At 43.5% G+C, this 22,969-nt stretch overlaps 1 protein-coding gene across 2 annotated transcripts in view; it reads right to left on the reverse strand.

Moving 5' to 3' along the window:
- Positions 1-6,595: 6,595 nt before the first annotated feature.
- LOC117440340 (solute carrier family 22 member 2-like) overlaps positions 6,596-22,969 on the reverse strand; it is a 29,103-nt gene continuing 12,729 nt past the window's right edge. Inside the window, exons 2-12 of one of the 2 annotated variants that reach the window (XM_071201975.1) lie at positions 17,218-17,612; positions 16,805-16,908; positions 16,411-16,565; positions 14,808-14,976; positions 12,868-12,982; positions 12,535-12,635; positions 9,587-9,801; positions 9,386-9,494; positions 8,660-8,772; positions 8,342-8,441; positions 6,596-7,156 (exon numbers count right to left, since the gene is read on the reverse strand). In XM_071201975.1, coding sequence (XP_071058076.1) covers positions 7,063-7,156; positions 8,342-8,441; positions 8,660-8,772; positions 9,386-9,494; positions 9,587-9,801; positions 12,535-12,635; positions 12,868-12,982; positions 14,808-14,976; positions 16,411-16,565; positions 16,805-16,908; positions 17,218-17,610 — 1,668 coding nt within the window. In that variant the 5' untranslated portion in view covers positions 17,611-17,612 and the 3' untranslated portion in view covers positions 6,596-7,062. Of the gene's footprint in view, positions 7,157-8,341; positions 8,442-8,659; positions 8,773-9,385; positions 9,495-9,586; positions 9,802-12,534; positions 12,636-12,867; positions 12,983-14,807; positions 14,977-16,410; positions 16,566-16,804; positions 16,909-17,217; positions 17,915-22,969 lie in introns of those variants that run through there. The other variant, XM_034076662.2, reaches the window with a different exon arrangement.

A 22,969-nucleotide genomic window follows, 5' to 3' on the forward strand; every position in this document is an offset into this window, starting at 1 on the left:
TGACTGACTAACTAATAAACTATCTGACTGACTAGCTAACTAATAAACTAACTGACTGACAAAATAAATAACAAACTGACTTTCTGACTAACTTTCAGGGATGCAAACTCATCAGGTATGAAAAAGGTGACAAGGACTCGAGCCCCCCGACCCCACGGAATATCGGCTTTAAAATGAGGAATAACAGAGGATTTTAGCAGTCAGAACAACTAAAGCAGCAGGTAATAAGAACAGAAACGCCAAAGAGTCACATCGAATATAAATATATATAAAAGCATTTATTTTAATTGTGTAGCAGTCAGTTTAACATTCTGGCAGCACTGTTGAGCATTTTGAAAATGTATTTTCATGCCTCTGTGCAAGGCTTAGTCTTTCTATCTTTATAGCCACTGGTGTAAAGTAACTAAGTTCATAAACTCAAGTACTACTTGGGTACAATTTTGAGATACTTGTACTTTATTTAAGTATTTCAATGTTTCTTTTGCTACTTTGTACTTCTAATCCACTACAGTTCAGAGGTACATGGTGTACTTTTACTCCACTGCATGTATTTAATACCTTTAGTTACTTTACAGATGTGGATGAATGATGTGAAATATAACCAAGTGTTGATTCAGACTTTAGTTCCACCTGGAGTAAATCCACCAGCTACCCTGCAGTCTACAAAGTACTTCAGACTAGCTGCACCTTCACCAGCTTTGAGAACACTTTCATGATCAATCATTATAAAACATATCATATATATTATTCTGAAATGGACCAATCTGCACAATGACTACTTTTACTTTTGGTACCAGTCATATTATTTCCTCCAGTAGCCTAGTTAATCTTTCACCAGATAACCGTTGAAAATGGCTTTTATGATGTTCCGAGGGATTCGGCGGCTCAGCCTGGTCTCAGCCTCTTGTGTGCACGAGAAAGTTACCGGTGCGCCAAGTAGCCTAGGTTGAGGAGCGCACAGGAGACAACCGTTTAATTGCAGACTGTTATGTTTATGTGGGGAAATGGCAGTGCATACATTATTTGAGATATATTTCAAACTCGGACTTCATTTTAAGGACATGTCGGCCAGGGGTGTAGAGCTATGCCTATATGTTTATTTTATTAGCTTTTCTTTTTAATGACTGATTTTAAATGCCATTTTCTTAATGTCTTTCATTTTTTTGTAAAGCACTTTGAATTGCCTTGTGTTGAAAAGTGCTATAAACTTGCCTTGCCTTTGTTTAAGCACCGGATTGGCAAAACAGGAGAGTAAACCAGTCTGCCTTGATCTATGAATTCATGTCTGGGACTCTCACGGTATCTGCTGCCCACAGCTGTTTTATAGAAGGAAAACCTCCTTCACTTCATGAAATGGCTGCAGGCAGCATCAGGAGGCAGCGGGACGTATACTCCGCCTCTGAGAAGTGCAGCACCAGCGCGCCGAGAGCTGTGCCTTGTTATGCACCGCCTTCGCTGTGTTTACCTTCATCAGAACAGCGAGTGACTGCAGGCTGCTACGTGTTAACCACACACACCTCTACACACATCAAACTGCCCGATTACTCCCCCTTTTATTAGTTTTATGAAAGAGATGTCCAGTCACCAAGGCGCATGACATGTGTGTGTGTGTGTGTGCGTGTGTGTGTGTGTGTGTGTGTGTGTGTGTGTGTGTGTGTGTGTGTGTGTGTGTGTGTGTGTGTGTGTGTGTGTGTGTGTGTGCAGGGGCGCCGCCAGGGATTTTGGGCCCCATTAAAATATATCACATTGGGCCCCACCACCAGGCACAGGCCACTTTGTTTATAAATTACCTCGAGGGCCGTACCAAATGGTCTAGCGGTCCGTATACGGCCCGAGGGCCGGAGGTTCCCCACCCCTGCTTTAATATAATAACATTAGTATTAATATCATAACCAAAATGTCGGTGATTAACATTTTGTTTACCTAATACTGACTGATCACTCAATGCTTCAAACTGTCCATTCTCCTAAATAGAATAAAAGCAGTTTTTTGTTTTATATAGATCATTGGCTGTGTGGGAAAATACTGTGTTTGAAATGTATAATTTAAATTAGATGTTAGCTTTTTGATATATATATATTTTGTATTCCATTCCAGTCTCCCTTCAGATATGTTAAGTGGCATGTCATTCAACACAATGCTGCTCACCTCCTTCAGTTGGGAGAAAAGCTGGTTCAGGTTCAGCCTTATGGGGGGACAGGGCTGCTGAGCCTAGAGATGGATCTGTTGGTCCTGGCACCAGGGGGAGGGACAACTGATTTAGTATGAATAGGCGCTAATAATGTGCCTGCATCTATTAAAGGTAGGGAGGTAAGAATGGAGAAACCAGCTCGAGTGTGCTAAAATTTGAAAGTACACAACCTAAACAAATCTGCCCCTTCCTTCAGAGTTCCTTAGAGAGCCCCTCCTCCAACGAACGCGCACATGACCAATGAGGGCACGAGATAAGTTTGTGCACAGATGGAAGGCTGACAGGCAGGTAGGCCATCCAGTTATTTTAGCCGGGCCGGCTCAGGTGATTGGTCGTGCTTTTTACAGCGCTACGGCTTCCACAGATGACATGTTTGTATGTATTTATTGTCAAATCATTTAATATATTCATTGCTATCGGGATGTTAAGAGCATTCCATGGAATATAACAAGTGTTTCTGAAGTGAATGACCTACCCTACCTTTAAATGTCAGCTAAAAGAGCAGTGAAATGAAAGACCTCTGAATTTTCTGTAAAGATATTAACAGTACTTAATGTCAGCTTAGTAAACACATAAACATTAGCTAACAGACTAATTTCCACCATGGACCACACACACCTTTTCTTGTGAAAAACTGGGTGACATACTGTCGCCCTTTAGTCCCTCTCTCTTGTCTTTCTCTCCTTTCTCTTCTTAGAGCCTGACTTTGTTGGTCGTTGAAACATGATACAACACACGTATGTACTAGGCTATACTAGCATCACATGCTTTCACTCTCTGCAAGTGCCGGTGCCATAACGCGTTTGGAGGCAGGACCAAATCATTACATGTAAATAGAAGGGTACAGAGGCTTTGGGTAATTAACTTTTGGAAGAAAATAAGTTAAATTAATCGTAAGTTTAGTGAGTAATTTATCAATATAATCTATTAATGTCAATTATTGAGGATTGATGAAAAGTTACTTACATTTGTTGTCTTAATGTTCTAAACATGTTGGGGCCCCTGTCAGTCACGGGCCCTTAGAATCGTCCTAACTTTTCACCCCCTTACGGTGCCCCTGTGTGTGTGTGTGTGTGTGTGTGTGTGTGTGTGTGTGTGTTGCTCAGCTCTGTGTTTGTGTCTTTCCGACACCGACATTTGTTTTCAAATGACCATGAACAGTAATTTACACACATCTGGCTAACTCCATAGGTAGCCTACTGTATATGCGGGTGTTCCCAAAATAAATTTGTTTAATCTTAATCTCGATGTAGTGCTAAATGCTGTCGGACGTGCACCGGAACGAACGTCACTATCATAATATCTTCTGAAAACAAATGCCAGTGTCACACACGCACGCACGCACGCGCGCGCGCGCACACACACACACACACACACACACACACACACACACACACACACACACACACACACACACACACACACACACACACACACACACACACACACACACACACACACACACACACACACACACACACACACACACACACACACACACACACACACACACACACACACACACACACACACACACACACACACACACACACATAGTGCTGCGTACCTGGACTCACATTCAGGTTCAGGTCCGGACTCAAGTCCAGAGGTTCAGGTTCAGGTCCGGACTTATAAGTCCGGACCTGAACCCATGGCTTGTGTCAAGTTGTGTGAGTAACTAAAGTGAACTTATTGTGAGTTAATTATCAATTGAAAATTAACTCATAATCAACTCAAATTCAAACTCATCAGGTTTATTGTGCTCCCTTCCAACTTGTGTCTACATTTCTCTACAAAGTACAAATGTGCCACTTAGTCTACAAATGACTTATGACAGCAACTACAGTGAACTACTACAAAGTTCAAACATTTATTTCATTTACCAAACTAAAGTAACCAAACAGTCCCTGAGCTGACTGAGCCTAAATCCCTAAAACGTTGCTGAAAGGTAGAGTGTAGAGTAGACTATACGCATCACACTGTTACACACCTAATATACAGTATAGGCTACACTCTAGTGACTGTACAGTCAGAGTGTACTGTACTGTCTGTGCACCATGTATTTTCTACAACTCTACAATACATACTGTTAGAAATTAAAATCAATGTTGATATGGCGTAATTTTGAATTAAAAACACTAATTTAAATCACTTTTATTCTGAAAAAAACGAAAGTTCACATTATTAACTTAAAACTTTTATTCTGAAAATTCTTCACTTCCGGTTAGCATTAGCATGTGGCGAAATTCTACGTTTTCAAACCGTAAATCGAAGGTGAAATGACATGTGATGTTGTACACTGAGCACACTGGGATTAGCACTCATTTATTGACGCTGAATAACGTTTATCAGGGAATGTTTAAATAACCACAGACACCAGAATATACGTAAGTGCTAGTTTTTTTGCGAGTCCAAGTACCGGTTCCTGACGTTCCGGTTTTAACCGGACTTGAACCGAAACTTTTTACAAGTCCAGTACCGGTTCGGCGTACCGGTACGCAGCACTACACACACACACACACACACACACACACACACACACACACACACACACACACACACACACACACACACACACACACACACACACACACACACACACACACACACACACACACACACACACACACACACACACACACACACACACCTCCTTCATAATGCGCCTTCTCCTCGTTTTCCCATCGCTGGATTATCCGTAAATCATACAAACAAAACCAAAACGTTTTCCCGTTTTGGTTTAAAAACTGAATAACGTCGGTGTTTTGGTTTTCCGAAAAACCAAAAAACGACACCGGTTCTTTTTTAAACGTTGTTAATATGTTTTGGATGCATATTGTTCTGGTATTTGTTCAGGTTGTTACATACAATTAGCCTCTGTTGCTACCTGCTGGTGAGTAAATATTAAAATCAGTTAAAATTGACAACGCTTTTTTTTTAATGTATCTGCCGGTCCTTGGCACAATAAAGGTTGGGAACCCCTGGGTTAGATAACAGGTGTGTGTAAGTCATGCATCTGTATGATACAAATGTGTGTAAAATGATACCGGGTGCTGTAATCACTCATCTGGTTACGTTATTACATTGACCACCACACCCCGGCCCGACCCAAAAGAAAGGACGTATTATTGGCTTCCCCTAATTTTTTTCCCACTCCACGCTACTGAGTACAAGATATATACTTATACCACCTCCGTTTATAGCCTATGAAAAAAACTAATAGAAAACGAAGGCTAAAGCTAACGTTAGCAGATAGTGATGCTAGTTTGCTAGTTAAGTTTGCTCAACGATAATATTGCGACAGAAAAACTTTTCAGTGCACATCACGCTCTGCCGCTCCGACAGGGAGCTCTGCTCTGAACACCTGAACGGCCCGTTCTAACAGCTGTTCACCAGCGGTCCAACACAGTGACTCCGGACAACACAGTTAATATTAACGAACGCACCCGTAGGTAATGTAGCTGCTGAAGCTAGACACTCATCGTGGAGCAGCAGAGCCTTATTATAGCAGAGCCGACACGAAGACTCAAGCACACAGCTGGCGCTTCATTATAATATATAAAAATGCATGTCATGATGGCACATAGCAGCTTGCGACCGCAGATTACTCCGGGTCCCAGACCCCCCCCATATTTTTATTGCAGATCTACATGAATCACACAAACGACCTATTTTGGATTCAAAACGGCGAATTTCGCCGAAAGGTGACAAGTTTGCATCCCTGTAACTTAATAACTGACTAACTTAATAACTGACTGACTAACTAACTAATAAACTGACTGACTGACTAGCTAACTAACTGACAAAATAAATAACAAACTGACTTTCCGACAAACTGACAAACTGACTGACGAACTAACTGACTGACTAGCTAACTAACTGACAAAATAAATAACAAACTGACTTTCCGACAAACTGACAAACTGACTTACTGACTAACTGACTGACGAACTAACTGACGAACTAACTGACAAACTGACTAGCTAAATGACTTTCTGACTAACTGATAAATTAACTAAATGACTAACTTAATAACTGACTGATTAACTAACTGACTAACTAAATAACTTACTGATTAACTAACTGACTGACAAACTAACTGACTGATTGGCTAGCTAGCTAACTGACTAACCAACACACTAACTGACTCACTGATTGGCTAGCTAACTGACAAACTAGTCGACTTAGTAACCAACCAACTAACTAGCTAACTGATTAATGAACTGTCTAACAAGTTGACTACTATTACTAACGTATTACCTAACTCACTTAAAAACTACAAACTAACCAACTAATCAAATAACTAACTTACTAACTAACCAACAAAGTGACTAAACCAACCCAAAAAGCACATGTCTGATGTCAGTTGATGCAGCAGAAGATAGAAACTGAAAACCAAAATGCTCAATGTTTAAAATGTTTAATACATGTTTTTATAAACACTTTCTGCTCATGTTATGTTAACAGAAAGCTCTTTGATAATTTAATAAAAATAATAATTCATGGTATTAATTACAGCATTTTTCCAAGTGCTCAAAGCACTTTACATGACATATAATAGACATGTGATACATCAATACTGTGGACAATACCCACAGGAGCTTTGAGGGTGAAGTGCCTTGCTCAAGGACACAACAACATGTTGATTGAACCTGTGATCATCACACTAAACCACAGTCGCCCCTAATAATGATAACAATGATAATAATAATTATAATAACATGATTAACGTCTCTCTTCACACACTTCAATCCAACGTCACTCGTCCCTGAGGATTCAATCCTTTGTGTTTGACAATATTCAGAGGAAACTTTGACACAGCACAGTGAAATCCAAAAATATAAAAAAATATATACTTCTGTCAGTCACAGTTAAACCGTAGCTGATTCTTTGTTGTTGGATATGTTTTCAGTGGGTAGCAGGTTGGTCCGCTGCTGGCTCCTCAGGGCGGCTTTCTCCATCCTCCTGAACACACACGCGCGCGCGCACACACACACACACACACACACACACACACACACACACACACACACACACCACACACACACACACACACACACACACACACACACACACACACACACACACACACACACACACACACACACACACACACACACACACACACACACACACACACGCGCACAAATAGTGAGTTCTGTTCACATGTGGCTGAAATTGTTTCATAAATGAGCCTGTTTTTTGCCTTATAACTATTTTTTTTAATAATATTTAATGTTGCATTGTTGTTTAATATTGCATTGTTCACAGGATATCGTGCTCGTTCACTTGTATGTGTTGTTGTTGTCGTTTTTGTTATACATTTACTATTATTTATGACAAAAAAACAACACTATAAATAGTTTCTGGTTGGTCCGGATCAACAGGACACTTTAAGACGTATGCAGAATCATAACAAACCTTTTTCACTATTTTATGACATAAATAACACTTTTAATTGAGAATAAAACCTCCAAAATGTATCCATAACAAACATTTAGCCTTTGTTGCAGCCATACTTGCCAACCTTGAGACCTGAAATTGGGAGCATTTCAAAACCACCGCGGGGGGTGGGGGGGGGGGTGTTAGTGGACCGCCGGAGCTGTATTAGATTAACATCTACACATGCTTATTGTAGTTGTAAGTGCACTGTCTTGCAGCCTGTATTTTTCAGGAAAGGCGTGAGCAGAGGGTATAGTTGTCGATTCTTGTTCTGTTTTCTGTGACTATTGGCTCACCCTCTCAGACTTTCAGTTGCGCGCGCTACTAAAGAGACGCGCTACCACGGAAACTAAACAATGGTGTAGCTGTATTAAAGTCTGAGTGGAAACAGTCCTGAGTAAATCAGATTTTGTCAGAAATCGGGAGAAATGCGGGAGAAATATGTATGTAATATAACCCCGGGAGGAAACCGGGAGAGGGCAATGAAATCGGGAGGGTTGGCAAGTATGGTTGCAGCCCCTGAACGAATGCATGTTATTGTGAAAACACCAAGGCATTTTCAACAATAGGTAAGAAACTGGATCCAGAATACTTAAATATACATACACACAGATACAAAGCCTTTCAGACTTATCTATTCACACAATGGATTATGCCAAAATGTGTCGTATAAAGATGGATATATTAAAGAAACGGCTGGATTCTCACCTCTCGGGGTGCTCGATGTCGTCGATGGTGTCGGGCAGCGGCATGCCTCTGGTCTCAGGAAGCAGCAAAACCAGACCCCCCGCCACGAAGGCAAGAGACCCTGCACAACACAGACAAGATAATAAGTGTTCTGAATGTCCTCTTCCAACATGAGAGCAACATGATAACAAAGGTATCCCAACTGTAGAGGATCACAAACACATGGATCCTGAGACTGAAGCTCAAGCCGGTGACGAGAGAGATTTTTCTAACCATAAGTGTCATAGTTTTTATCACTTGTATTCATTTTTTTATCGCTCATATTAATATAAAACCCACCGAAGATGATGAGAGGCAGCTCCATCCAGATGACGGCCAGCCTGTAGAGCAGGAAGGGAGCCACGATGCCTCCGACGTCACACAGAGTCGAGCAAACAGACACTCCAAAGTTCCTGGAGACAGAGGAGACAACCAGATCATTGGGTGTGGTTCAGTTAGAGATAATATGCACATACAGTGTGTCTACTTGAAAGGGATTATCTGTTCAATTTAGGGAGAATCTCACACTCACTGAGCATGCTAAAATATTCAGGTAATTAATATGGATGTACAGCAGCGAAATCTGACATTTAGCGTGTCACATAGCACATTTTACCTTGCTAACTTTTAGCATGGATCTTAAGGAGGCTAACATGCTAACATACTTTCACCACAACAACATTTGGACAAACTGTGTTGTCCGTAAGGGAAGGAGATATTGAAAAGGTGAATCCCTGTCCAATAAGGGACAGTTCACTTTCAGGATCTTAAATAATGGCAAACCTGAACTGTGATGACTTTTAACTTGATGTAATGAAATGCATTTTGTCTTTTTTACTGGTTTATTTAGTGACTACAGATTTAAGTTAGCATTTTTACATCCTATACTTTGTACTGTCCCTATCCAATAAACCAATACAAAAGGCATTTTTGGAAATGTCTTTCGTATTGGTTAACCCTAACCCTAACCCATCCCTCCCAAACAACAATTTAGACTTTCAGAGTGTGGACAATTTCTATATTCACCTGACAAACGTTGGGTAGAGCTCAGTGTTCACAAACACCACCATCTCAAAGGCCATGGTGATCCCCAGCCGACCGATGCAGGCCACCACCGTCTTGAACCAGAACATGCCTGCAAGCAAAGAGAGAGAGAGAGAGAAACAGTCAAAGGAAGGCTTTCAGGGAACCAGGAAATGGTACTCTGAGGACTTCTGATTGGCTCACTGTCAGGGATCATGGCGGTGATCAAACAAGCGGCTCCAGCCACGATGTTGGCGGAGGCGAAGGGGATGCGTCTGCCGATGCGTTCGATGGTGAAGAGGATGAGGAAGGCAGCAGGGAATTCCACCAGGCCGGAGATCATGAAGTCGATGTAGACGTTTCCTCCCAGAATCCCCAGCCTCATGATCAGACCCTGGTACACCACAGCACTGGTGAACCTGCGGGAGACAGGGAACATTTCTGTTTGTTTTTTCTGTTCAGAATGAGATAACCCTGAAACTGTTACTTCAGATGAAAATAAGGAGCCCCTCCCCACGCCCCTCTGAGAGACATTTGGTTACAAAGAACACATTAGCCGCTAGGAGGAGATTCAGGTGATAAGGGGGGGGGGGGGGGGGGGGGGGGGTTACCTTGGTTGCTGATTGGCTAATGGTTACCAAGACAACACATCGTTATGACATCATAAAGTGGCCAAAATCTGAACAGCTCATTTTCAGACAGGTTTTTATAGAAATGGATCAAAAAGAGAGAAAATCTTTGTTCCTGAAACTTTCAGAGTCTCTTTCCACAGAGGGGACACATGTTGATGTAGAAGAGACATGAAGAGGAGGGGACACATGTTGATGTAGAAGAGACATGAAGAAGAGGGGACACATGTTGATGTAGAAGAGACATGAAGAAGAGGGGACACATGTTGATGTAGAAGAGACATAAAGAAGAGGGGACACATGTTGATGTAGAAGAGACATGAAGAAGAGGGGACACATGTTGATGTAGAAGAGACATGAAGAAGAGGGGACACATGTTGATGTAGAAGAGACATGAAGAAGAGGGGACACATGTTGAAGTAGAAGAGACATGAAGAAGAGGAGACACATGTTGATGTAGAAGAGACATGAAGAAGAGGGGACACATGTTGATGTAGAAGAGACATGAAGAAGAGGGGACACATGTTGATGTAGAAGAGACATGAAGAAGAGGGGACACATGTTGATGTAGAAGAGACATGAAGAAGAGGGGACACATGTTGATGTAGAAGAGACATGAAGAAGAGGGGACACATGTTGATGTAGAAGAGACATGAAGAAGAGGGGACACATGTTGATGTAGAAGAGACATGAAGAAGAGGGGACACATGTTGATGTAGAAGAGACATGAAGAAGAGGGGACACATGTTGATGTAGAAGAGACATGAAGAAGAGGGGACACATATTGATGTAGAAGAGACATGAAGAAGAGGGGACACATGTTGATGTAGAAGAGACATGAAGAAGAGGGGACACATGTTGATGTAGAAGAGACATGAAGAAGAGGGGACACATGTTGATGTAGAAGAGACATGAAGAAGAGGGGACACATGTTGATGTAGAAGAGACATGAAGAAGAGGGGACACATGTTGATGTAGAAGAGACATGAAGAAGAGGGGACACATGTTGATGTAGAAGAGACATGAAGAAGAGGGGACACATGTTGATGTAGAAGAGACATGAAGAAGAGGGGACACATGTTGATGTAGAAGAGACATGAAGAAGAGGGGACACATGTTGATGTAGAAGAGACATGAAGAAGAGGGGACACATGCTGATGTAGAAGAGACATGGAGAAGAGGGGACACGTGTTGATGTAGAAGAGACATGAAGAAGAGGGGACACATGTTGATGTAGAAGAGACATGAAGAAGAGGGGACACATGTTGATGTAGAAGAGACATGAAGAAGAGGGGACACATGTTGATGTAGAAGAGACATGAAGAAGAGGGGACACATGTTGATGTAGAAGAGACATGAAGAAGAGGGGACACATGTTGATGTAGAAGAGACATGAAGAAGAGGGGACACATGTTGAAGTAGAAGAGACATGAAGAAGAGGAGACACATGTTGATGTAGAAGAGACATGAAGAAGAGGGGACACATGTTGATGTAGAAGAGACATGAAGAAGAGGGGACACATGTTGATGTAGAAGAGACATGAAGAAGAGGGGACACATGTTGATGTAGAAGAGACATGAAGAAGAGGGGACACATGTTGATGTAGAAGAGACATGAAGAAGAGGGGACACATGTTGATGTAGAAGAGACATGAAGAAGAGGGGACACATGTTGATGTAGAAGAGACATGAAGAAGAGGGGACACATGTTGATGTAGAAGAGACATGAAGAAGAGGGGACACATGTTGATGTAGAAGAGACATGAAGAAGAGGGGACACATGTTGATGTAGAAGAGACATGAAGAAGAGGGGACACATGTTGATGTAGAAGAGACATGAAGAAGAGGGGACACATGTTGATGTAGAAGAGACATGAAGAAGAGGGGACACATGTTGATGTAGAAGAGACATGAAGAAGAGGGGACACATGTTGATGTAGAAGAGACATGAAGAAGAGGGGACACATGTTGATGTAGAAGAGACATGAAGAAGAGGGGACACATGTTGATGTAGAAGAGACATGAAGAAGAGGGGACACATGTTGATGTAGAAGAGACATGAAGAAGAGGGGACACATGTTGATGTAGAAGAGACATGAAGAAGAGGGGACACATGTTGATGTGGATTTTGCATCACAGGTGACCTTTAACATTAACACTGCAGCTTGTTAAGTAAAGCAATTATTTAACCTCTGTACATTTTATGTTAAACCACTAGTTTAGGATTTCATGTTGTTAGATTAATCTAATCTCACACCTACAATCCAATCTGAAAACCCACAGCTGGTAACGAACATAATGAGCTTTCAAGAAGTAAAATAAGATTTCATTTTGACTGCTATACTAAGTTAGCACTTTTTACTAAATTAGCACTGAAGAATGTCTTACTTTAATTGACCACATTTACCATTTGTTTCAGACTGAAAGGCACCCTGGGAGTTGTAGTCATCTACTCTAATCTCGGTGAAAATGCCATGAAACATAAACATTGTAATTTGTAGCTACAATCACATTCTTACTCACCAGTTGAAGCTGAGGATGAGAGTGTGTTTTCTCATTCTTGGAGTTCTGATCAGGTCCAAGAAGGAGGCGGTGCGGGATACTGCGTTATCATCCGTCAGAGTCTGCAGAAGATGCACCATTTCAAATACTTAACAATTCCATATAAACAAAGCGCTGATTCGGCAATGCAGTGGATGGGTGTGTGCAAAATGTTTCAATGTCGTGCTCGCTTTTGAAAAATGTAAGAAAGCGGCGTTAAAAGCAGGAAATACAGTTTGAAAAAAAGTGTTTTTCTTTTCCTTAACTCTATTTTACCAGATGCATTTTGTTTGTTTTTTAAAATCCCAGCAGTACCTCGATGTTCTTGGACAGCGTCTTCTTGTTCTCTTTGGCCATGGCCTGCGTGATCTTCACAGCTTTGGCATTCTGTTTCTGAGAGAGAAGCCATCGGGGAGACTCTGGGATAAACCTGCAGATACAAAACTCTCATCAAGCAAACACAACAACGTTTGTATCGTTGCCTGCAAATATACAAGGTTTTTAACATACTGCGAGGTCCAATGGGACATCAAGCTTAGGAAAAAACCATCATACCTCTGAATTATGTACACCGAAAGCAGGAAACTAAACGTGTTGAAGCTGCAAGAATGAAGGAAGCTTCAAAGGTCAAAATAAAGCCTTTATATGAACCCTGCTATTGGACATGATGAGTGTTAGATGCTAAATGAGTCCATGTATAGTGTGGTTGTAAGTCGACGTAACATCGTTTTACAGCGGCGTACATGTTTCAATTTGTTTGGGCTTCAATAGAAATGAATTGGGGAATGTTTACTATTAATAATGTATCCATTCTTGTATTTGTAATATTATTATTACTATTATTTCTTTTCGGATTTGTCATCTGTTATGTAGTTAATCTATGTACCTCGATGTGTTTATTTTGTTACGTATGCTTTGTGATGGAGATAATTTATAGTGGAAAAGTGACCATAGCTCTACCATTAGAGTCATTTCCATGTATTCAGGTCATTTTAAAGCTATTTATCATCTTCTCAAAATACGAGATTCAAGGCTTTTATTGTCATGTGATCATAGCTACAGTGTAGATATGCAGTGCTCAATTTGGCAGCTATTTTTGATTTAGTGTTTAGACGAAAATGGTTATTAGTTTTAGTCACATTTTAGTCCTTGTTATCCTTCATAGTTCTAGTCGACGAAAACTCAAAAAAATGTAGTCGATGAAAAATTACATTTTAGTCAACTTTTAGTCAAAATGTTTTCTCTCTTTAAACCAATTCAGTTAGGCAAATACAGGAATCTGAAATTGGAATCAATGTGACAGCATCAAGTGTTGAAATTCGTAAAGCAACATTTCACTCTCTGAACACTTTATTTCTGTACCATCTAGGGATGGGTATCCTTAAGGTTTTTAACGGTACTACTACTCTTTAAAATCTGTGTACACGCTGCTGCAGCGTGTCTGTTAGGCCCCGCCCCCCGCACACAGAGAGAGAGGGAGAGAGTTAGGCCCGCCGCCGCACAGAGAGAGAGGGAGAGAGTTAGGCCCCGCCCCCCGCACACAGAGAGAGGGAGAGAGTTAGGCCCCGCCCCCGCACACAGAGAGAGGGAGAGAGTTAGGCCCCGCCCCCCGCACACAGAGAGAGGGAGAGAGTTAGGCCCCGCCCCCGCACAGAGAGAGAGAGAGTTAGGCCCCGCCCCCCGCACACATACGAGGCACAGGGAGATCGCTCTTCTGGAGTAAAGAGAGCGGAAATAATGATATTTCAAGTTAGAAGCGTAAGATGCGTTTTGACCGACAAGACGGACACGGGAAATATGCTGCATTTTGAATGTCCAACCATTAACACCTTAGTCCCGTCTCGTCTCGTCAACGAAAACTAAATATACATTTCGTCATGGTTTTCGTTATCAATAATCTATTTTTAGCTCGTCATCGTCTCGTCATGTAAAAAAGGTCGTTAACGAACATTTTTCGTCATAGTTTTCATTGACATAATTAACACTGTAGTTATGAAAATGAAAATCTTATGTCACAGGCTCCTCCAACAGTTCAACACAATAAAACAGGTACAATTGTGCAAGTACATACAAATAAAATAGAGTCAAAATAGTGCAAGGAGAATCTATATACAAGTAAATGGAATATGATGTATTAGATAAATAATGTGTAAGTTGCAAACAGATGAATGTTATGGATGTTCTTTCTAAGGTGTTTAACAGTCTGATGGCCTGTGGGATGAAACTGAGAACCGGTTCCCTCCATGTTTTCTCACCAGTAGTATGAGAGGAAGATGAAGTAAGGGGCGGTGATGGCGACCTGCAGCCAGCGCCAGTCAGTGATGAAGTATGCGAGCAGAGGGAGGATGAGGATGCCGACGCTGAAGAACATCTGGTACAGGACCCCCACTGTGCGTCTGTACTCCACCCCCACCAGCTCCGTGACTGAGAGGATAACAATAACAACGTGTTTTGATAATAATAATAATAATAAAGCTGGTTGTTAGAGCCAGCATTTTGTTTTTATAAGAAAGGCCAACTAATTGTGACGTCTGTAGTCAACCTGTTTTCTTCTTGAGCATTTTGCTTTGATTCTGCAATGCTTTGGACGGAGTGTACGACGTACAAAATAAATACAAATGTGTCTGCTTTTTTACGGAATAGTAGACACTTTACTAACACTATAAAAGACTACAATTCCCACGGCGCCTCCTCTAAAGTGACGGATGTTCAATTACCCTTTAAGTTATCGAGTTATATAAGCCTTATCAAGACAGAAAGATTGTTTGTTATTTTATTTGAGTTTTGCCTATTTGTTTTGACTATTGTAAAGGCCTCTTTTCTCTGCACGTGTCAAAGTTTGTTATTTATCGTAAAATATCATCCAAACAAGGGATGGGAACGATTAATCGATTATTCGAAATTATTCAGGTATTCGAATATGGGTTATGAATATTTTTTTTTTTTGGGAGGGGTGCCGAAGTTGATTACATATTATCAAATGTAATAATTCAATGTATACGACAGTGCCATAGCTAAGTGTGTTAGGTCTAAAGGTGTGTGTTGCTCCGCTCACCGGTCCCTCACAGCTGATCTGATCTCTGATCTCTCTCTCGCGTCCGGTTATACTTCACTCGCGTTTATGTCCAAATCCATCAGATCTAGTTCTAGATAATGATATGGCTGCTGCCCCTCCCTACACGCAGACTCAAAGCTCATCTTATGCCCAAAATCCAGCTGACAGTCTTCTCTACAGCTGGCCTGGTTGTGAATCGCCTCTCCCCTGAGTAGACATGCTCATATTCTTAAACAAGAATGAGTATTGAATAGCTCCATTCTGTGCATAGGCCCTGTTACAGGTTGTTGATCTCTGTTGTCACGGGTTACGTTACCCTAACCCGTTATGTTGTTCGTGTTTGATCCCTCTTTCATTTAAAAACCAAGTTATGTTTTAAGCATGAAAGCTGTAGGACTATAGCTGTCAACTGTTCAAACTGTGATCACCAGTTCAATACATTTGACACATTCGACTTGGTTTCTAAACTTATTTGAACATGTATTTATTTATTTTTCTAAACATTTTTTTTTTTGCAAAAAAATTCCCCACATTTCTTTTTTTTATAGGATATGTACATTTCGGTTAATCGGTTAACCGTTTTTGGGAGTCGAATATTCAAATATACATTTGATTTCAAATTCCCATCCCTAATCCAAACCGTCGGAGGCCAAGCAACTCTTCAACTGTAAGTAATATAAAGGAAAGAAAACGAGTAACAAATATCTGTTTAAGGCGTCTAGTGGCTTGATAGAAAAACAAGGAAGGGACACTGGTGTTAGAAGTCTGTAAATCCCAGCTGTGGGGTCAAAGGTCGCTCTTACTCAGCACGTATCCGGCCACCCAGCCTCCTTTCACTCCGAAGCCGTACAGCGTCCTGAAGACCAGTAACGCCACGTAGTTCGGAGCCATGGCCACCATGATCCCCGTGACCGCGTTCAGCACGTTGGACATCAGGAAGCTGATCTTCCTGCCGAACCTGAGGAAGAATGAGAGAAACGAGAGACAGAAATAATGCTTTAGAAAACAGGTTTATGTGGCAGCAATGTATGAGTAGATAGCTTGTTCCACACTCATGTAAAAGATCACCTGTTTTCCTCTTTAGCATTTTGCTTTAATTCTGCAATGCATTGGAATTGCACGTCAGATACTTTACTAATCATTTTTCAGATATTTTATTTTCTGTCAAAAACAGATTGAAACTAATATGAAGCTCACCTGTCGGCCAGGTAGCCGATGGTGATGCTCCCCACCAGGAAGCCCACGTTGAGCGAAGCCTGGTACAAATCCACCAACCAACCATCTGCACACACCAGGTCAAACTAACACACACACACACACACACACACACACACACACACACACACACACACACACACACACACACACACACACACACACACACACACACACACACACACACACACACACACACACGCGCACACGCACACACACAGGTTAGTCATGAAAGGATTTCTCTCTTCTCATGCTGATGGCTATTTTTGTTAAATCTCATATATTCCTATTAAATAAATGTATATTTCTGCACCAAACATGCACGACACAACTTGGGAAACAGTGAGTTGTAAGAAGACAATTATATTAGCATTGTTTCTTCCTTTGTTACTAACCTCAGTAACAAAGGACTGTCTCCCCTCGTAGTCGTACTCCCAGCCGTCCTTGCAGGCAGCCGTTGTTGGGATTCTGCTGAGGTCCAGCTCCTCTGAATTACAGCTGAGAGCCGTGGAGTTCCAGTCCACCTCGTACTGCTCACAGCTGCTCTCAGATCTGTTCCCCTGAGGCACCGTCAGCCTGCGAGCGTCCGACAGGCTCCATCCACACGTCTGCCTCCTCTCCACCACCGCGGGGTCTCGGCACCAGTGATCCGGGGTGAATCCCTGGAAGACGATGCCCACGTAGACGCCGGCCCAGGGCATGGACACCAAGCAAAACAGGGCGAAGATCCGCTTCTGACAGCGGCCAAACGTCCCCGCTTCCTCCAAGATGTCGTCAAAAGTGGTCATGGCTAAAGAAAGCTCTTTAAAAACAGCTCACAAATAATTGAAAAGACAGTGTGTGCAGCCTTGATAGTGAGCTCTGAGCATCTCTCTACTGAGGTACCGCTGACATATCTCTGCTTTGGGTTTTTAAACAGGGCAAGAAGGAGCAAAGGTCCTCAGAAAGACGTTGTTGCTTACGGTGAAAAAGGTGGAACATTAAAACGATCAGCTTTCTAAGACGTCAGAACAAGTGTGTAATTTTAATGTGTAACACGGGAGTCAGAAACATACAGTACATGCACCAACAAGGGCCTCCCTAGACCGCTGGGCTTTGCGTCTCGTGTGCAGCAAGTTAGTGATGCTGTTAATCAGTGATTACATGTTTCTGTGGACGTCAGAGTTGTCTTTGAGTCGCTTGAGCCTTGGACGTTAAGAAGTTAATATATTGGACAAGTCTTATCTTGATAAGACTTGATCTGGACATGTTGAATGAAACTAAATTGGACTTGTATTGACATGTTTTAACTTATTTTTGACTTGATTTGGACTCTTGGTTGTTCCTTAGAACTAACTACCCCTGAAAAGAGCCAAATTGGACCAGGTCGAATGCGGGAAAGGTGACAAGAAAGCCCATAACTTGAGAATGACATCTCTTTTCCTCTTCAGATTTGCTGAGGTATGAACCAGGTGGCTGTCCTACATCACCAAATAGTCAGACAATTATTTAACTAAAGAAACAATGAATTATAGTCCTGTAAACTTAGCTTTAGTTTAGACGGAAATTGTACTTTTTGGTGATAGGAACATCACTTTTCTCTCATTTATCAGAAAAACAGAAATCCCTAAAAAATATACCATTACTGAATTGTCGAGGGTGCTATTGAACACTAACCAGTAGTTGTATGGAAATATCTGGTACAGTTCTATTGCAAATGAGATTTCTTTAGACATAGGCCTACCTCTTCTCAGTAGTCAAATTCAGAATGCGGGATAAGTGGCACAATAGCTTATAAGTTAAGAATGCTCACTCTGATGGTCATCATATTTGGAGAGGGAAATACTAGGTGGCTGAACTACATCACCAAATAGTCAGAATAAGAGTAACCCAATACAATAAAGTGTATTAGTTCTGAATGGCAAGCCACTAAAACATAGGTGTAAATAGTACAGGTTGTATTGAAACTGGAACCTTAACTCAAAGTACAGTATTCAAATCATTGTGTGAGAGGTCAAGTATCTAGATACTAGAAACGTTAGGGGACACACTCCGTACAGGGAAGGCCAACAGAGAGGCCTGGAACTTTCCACTCTCTCCACACGTTGCATCTTTGCAATACAAGACTGTATGACTCCATAACAAGGGTTTGGGTTCGGGCTGGGACACCATATCGCTGTCTGAAACATTGCTCTTTACACATGTCGTTGAAATGCATCCTCTGTTGGCGGCAGATTTTCCGAGGCTGCATCTGTTGTTGATGCAACAAGTTTGTGTACATCAGTCCATTTTCCATATAGCTGAAGCCCAAATTCTCTTGCGACTGGCAAAGACTCTTCCGAGCTGACAGAGTCCACAATGAGCCAGATCTTTGAGCTCACTGAGATGGGTCTTGAGTTTGGTGAATGCTGTTGTCTTTCCTATTCTGTACAAACTACTTGTTGTGCCACAGCCAGTGAGTGCACGACATGCTGGGAGACAGTTAGACATGTCTTTTCCAATTTTCTCACATGTGGTGTTGATGGGGACATATCTCTCTCATTCCATGGCCTGCATGCATGTACACTAGAGATGAACCAAACATGTATTTGCTTGCATAATATATGAGCAGTACTTCCACACCTGTGTCATCAGACCTCACAATGATGCGGGAATATGACTCTGCAAGATGTATGGAGCACCATCCTTGTGTCTGTCTCTTCCTGATCACTGTACAGTGATGTCAAACTGCTGACTCCTGCTGTGCAGATGCTCTTCACCTCCTCCCCCTTAACAATCTGGCCCATTTTGGACTCTGCCAGCTTGGAAGAGTCTTTGCCAGTCGCAAGAGAATTTGGGCTTCTGCTATATGGAAAAAAGGAAAATGGACTGATGTGCACAAACTTGTTGCATCAACAACAGATGCAGCCTCGGAAAATCTGCCGCCAACAGATTATGAATTTCAACAACATGTTTGTTGTTTTCAACAGAACAATGTTCCAGACAGCGATATGGTGTCCCAGCCCGAACCCGAACCCTTGGTATGGAGTTATACAGTCTTGTATTGCAAAGATGCAACGTATGGAGAGTGGAAAGTTCCAGGCCTCTCTGTTGGCCTTCCCTGTATGGAGCTCTGCACCTGCTGTGCAGAAGGTCAACATGTGTCCCCTAAGGTTCTCATTCATAACACTCCGTTCGATGTCTCACTATGGGATGCGCCTCAATGCGTATGCAAACAGAAGCATCAATCTCATTACGCCAATCCTGATTGGCTGGTGATCTTGACGTCAACGTCAGGGAATCCACCCACCCTTTAAGTAGCTTGCGCTACGACGCAGCGTCATTCAAACACCTCTTCTCGCTTCAGAGCACATCTCGAATTATCAGTAACCGAGCTAGCTTAAGGGTCCACAGACTGAACCCAAAGCTAACATTCGGTTGACGGGCGCTTGCCGGTTACTTTTTTTTTGCTTTGCAAGAAGACTGAACAATATTAACACACCAGTTAATATTGTAATCTGCCTCGCCGTTTTTTCTGTCGAAATAATGGTAAGGTTTGATTTTTTCTTCAAGCTAGTAACATACCTGTTGCTAGTTTGTTCTTCCCTCCACACCGACACCACGGTAAAGAGGACGTTCTCTTTTCTCTCTCACACCAGAGCAGACGGAGATAAAAAAGGTATTAACACACCAGTTAATATTCTTTAAAGAGTAAAATCTACACCGTCGCCTTTTTCCTTTCGGACTAACGGCAAGGTTGGATTTTTTCTCAGTAACGCACCTGTTACTAGCGTGTCCACTCCACGCCGACGATCGAAGATGGACCCTTCTCTCCCTCACACCACAGGAGTCAGGGACTCGGAGGCTCGGCTATGCTGCTGCGGGTTTAAGATTTCAGGCACAGACTCACACCAGGTCTGCTCGTCATGCCTCGGGCTGGAACACGCCCGGGAGGCTATCGATAACCCCGGCTCGTGCGGGCATTGTACCTGCTTCATCATGAAGAGCCTCCGCCGACGGTTAGCACGCCAAGCTAGCTTGTCGGGACAGGACCCCCTCATGTCCGCTGATTCGCCGTCCAGCAATCAAGACATGGTGGCGTCCGCCGCAGAGATTGAGCCCCGCGCTGTGTCAGACTGGGGCTCAACAACAGCGACAGCTGCTGAACCGGAGCCCCACGCCGTTTCAGGCTGGGACCCGGTGGCGGCAAGAGCCGCGAGAGCGGAGCCCCGCGCTGTGTCAAGCTGGGGCTCCCAATTGGACCTCACCATGGTTCCACCCGCGGAGGATGTCCTGGAGTTGGACTACATGGAAGACGAAGAGGATACCTCTGAGTTCCTTCTGTCTGATGGGGATGACATCTTCGTTTCATCGGCTCAGGCTGCAAAGCTGATGCAAAGCTGATGTCCGCTCCCTCGGGCGAGAGCACACCAGCTTCGCCCGTCCTAAGCATGGACTTGCCGTGTGTCAACATCCCATGGCCTGAAGTGGCCAAGGAGACCTCCAGATCTCGCTACGAGGGGAAGAACTTGCCCCAAGCAGCGAGGACGAAGAGGCAGCTCCTTCCAGTCTTTCCGGAGATGATGGACGAAGTGTCGGTCTCGTGGAGAGACCGTCCCTTCAGCAACAAGGCCCCAATCCAGGGTGCCTCCTCCCTGGACTGTGACGGTATGGAGAGGCTCGGCCTGCTCCGCATGCCGCCCATGGAACCGCTGGTGGCAGCCCACCTCCAACCGAGGCTGGCTTCGACACCAAGCAGGAACCCCATGCTACCGTCAAAGGCAGACCGGTTACAGACAGCGATGACCGAACGGGCCTATAAAGCCACAGCTTTGTCCGCCAGGGCACTCAAAGTCTCCTCGCTGCTGACCGCCTACCAGGCGGAGCTTTGCGAAGACATGTCGAGCAGACCTGAGCCTGCCGTGTGGGACGAGATCGCAGCGATCACGGACATTTGCCTCCGTGTGCAGCGCTGTGCAGTCCAAGCCACGGGCAAAGCACTGGGAATGATGGTGGTACAGGAGAGAGCCAGGTGGCTCAACCTGACCAACCTTCCAGACCGGGAAAAAGAGGATGTTCTGGACATGCCTATTGTTCCCGAGGGCATATTTGGCTCCGCTCTAGCTTCAATGCAGCTGAGGTGCGAGTCAAAAAGGAAGGGAGACGAGGCTCTCCAGCTCTGTCTCCCCCGAAGGGTCCAGCCGCCACCTCCAATGGTCCCGTGGCAGGCCTTCACCCACGCTGTCTCACGTCCTGCCCGGTTCAAAATACCAAAGCAGCAGAAACCGCAGCCCGTCCCGGGTCCTCAGCCCGGGCACGAGGCAAGAGGGAGCTGGCCAAGAAAATCTCCGGTCCCGGCAGCTGCCGCTCAGGCGCAGCCGACCCAGGTTTTCAGCCACCAGGCGAGGAAGAAGAAGCGGACGGCCTGACAGTCTCCTCTCCTCGATGAAGGAGCTGGAAGTTCCCTGTTCCCCATCTCCAGAGCACATTCCAGTGTTGGATGCTCATGTGTTTTCGGGGTGCCACCATGTCCCTATCTTCCCGCCGCCTCGAGTGATGCCAGAACATCATCCTCAAGTTCGCGCCATCAGGGAAATGGACTTAACATCAAAGACAGCAAGTTCCGCTGCCTGTTTAAGTCACACAAACACATGTCATCATTGTTGTTTTCAAAATAAATCATTCTCCACTGTCGTTTCCAGGCTTGAAGCCAAGGGCGCAGTCAATAAAAATGAAAAGAAAAACAATAAATAGTCTGTCGTCTGCGGCCTCTCTCAAAAGGCGGACAATAGACGACATTGTGAAGGCACCACCGCCACGCGCATGCGCAGTGTCGGCCGGGGTTGTCAACCTGGGGTACCACCGTGTTCAGACACTAGAGGGCTCCATAACACAACAAATAGAGACACTGAGGGCAGACGACAGAGCTGTGACATCTCCGCTCGCTTTGAGAAGCGTAAAGTGGAGGATGCTCACAGATTCTGCTTGGAAGACAGTAACTCAGGGCTACAGGCTCCAATTCGCTGTCACCCCCCCTCACTTCTCGGGCATTCTGTATTCACAGGCCCCGGCCCATATTCTAGAGCAAGAGATTTTCTCGCTACTAGAAAAGAAGGCTAAATCGATAATACCAGCCGAACAGAGTCAGAGCGGCTTTTATTCCAAGTATTTCCTCGTTCCCAATCGGGG

Source organism: Pseudochaenichthys georgianus, chromosome 24, assembly GCF_902827115.2.
Source record: "Pseudochaenichthys georgianus chromosome 24, fPseGeo1.2, whole genome shotgun sequence".
NCBI classification, from domain to species: Eukaryota; Metazoa; Chordata; class Actinopteri; order Perciformes; family Channichthyidae; genus Pseudochaenichthys; species Pseudochaenichthys georgianus.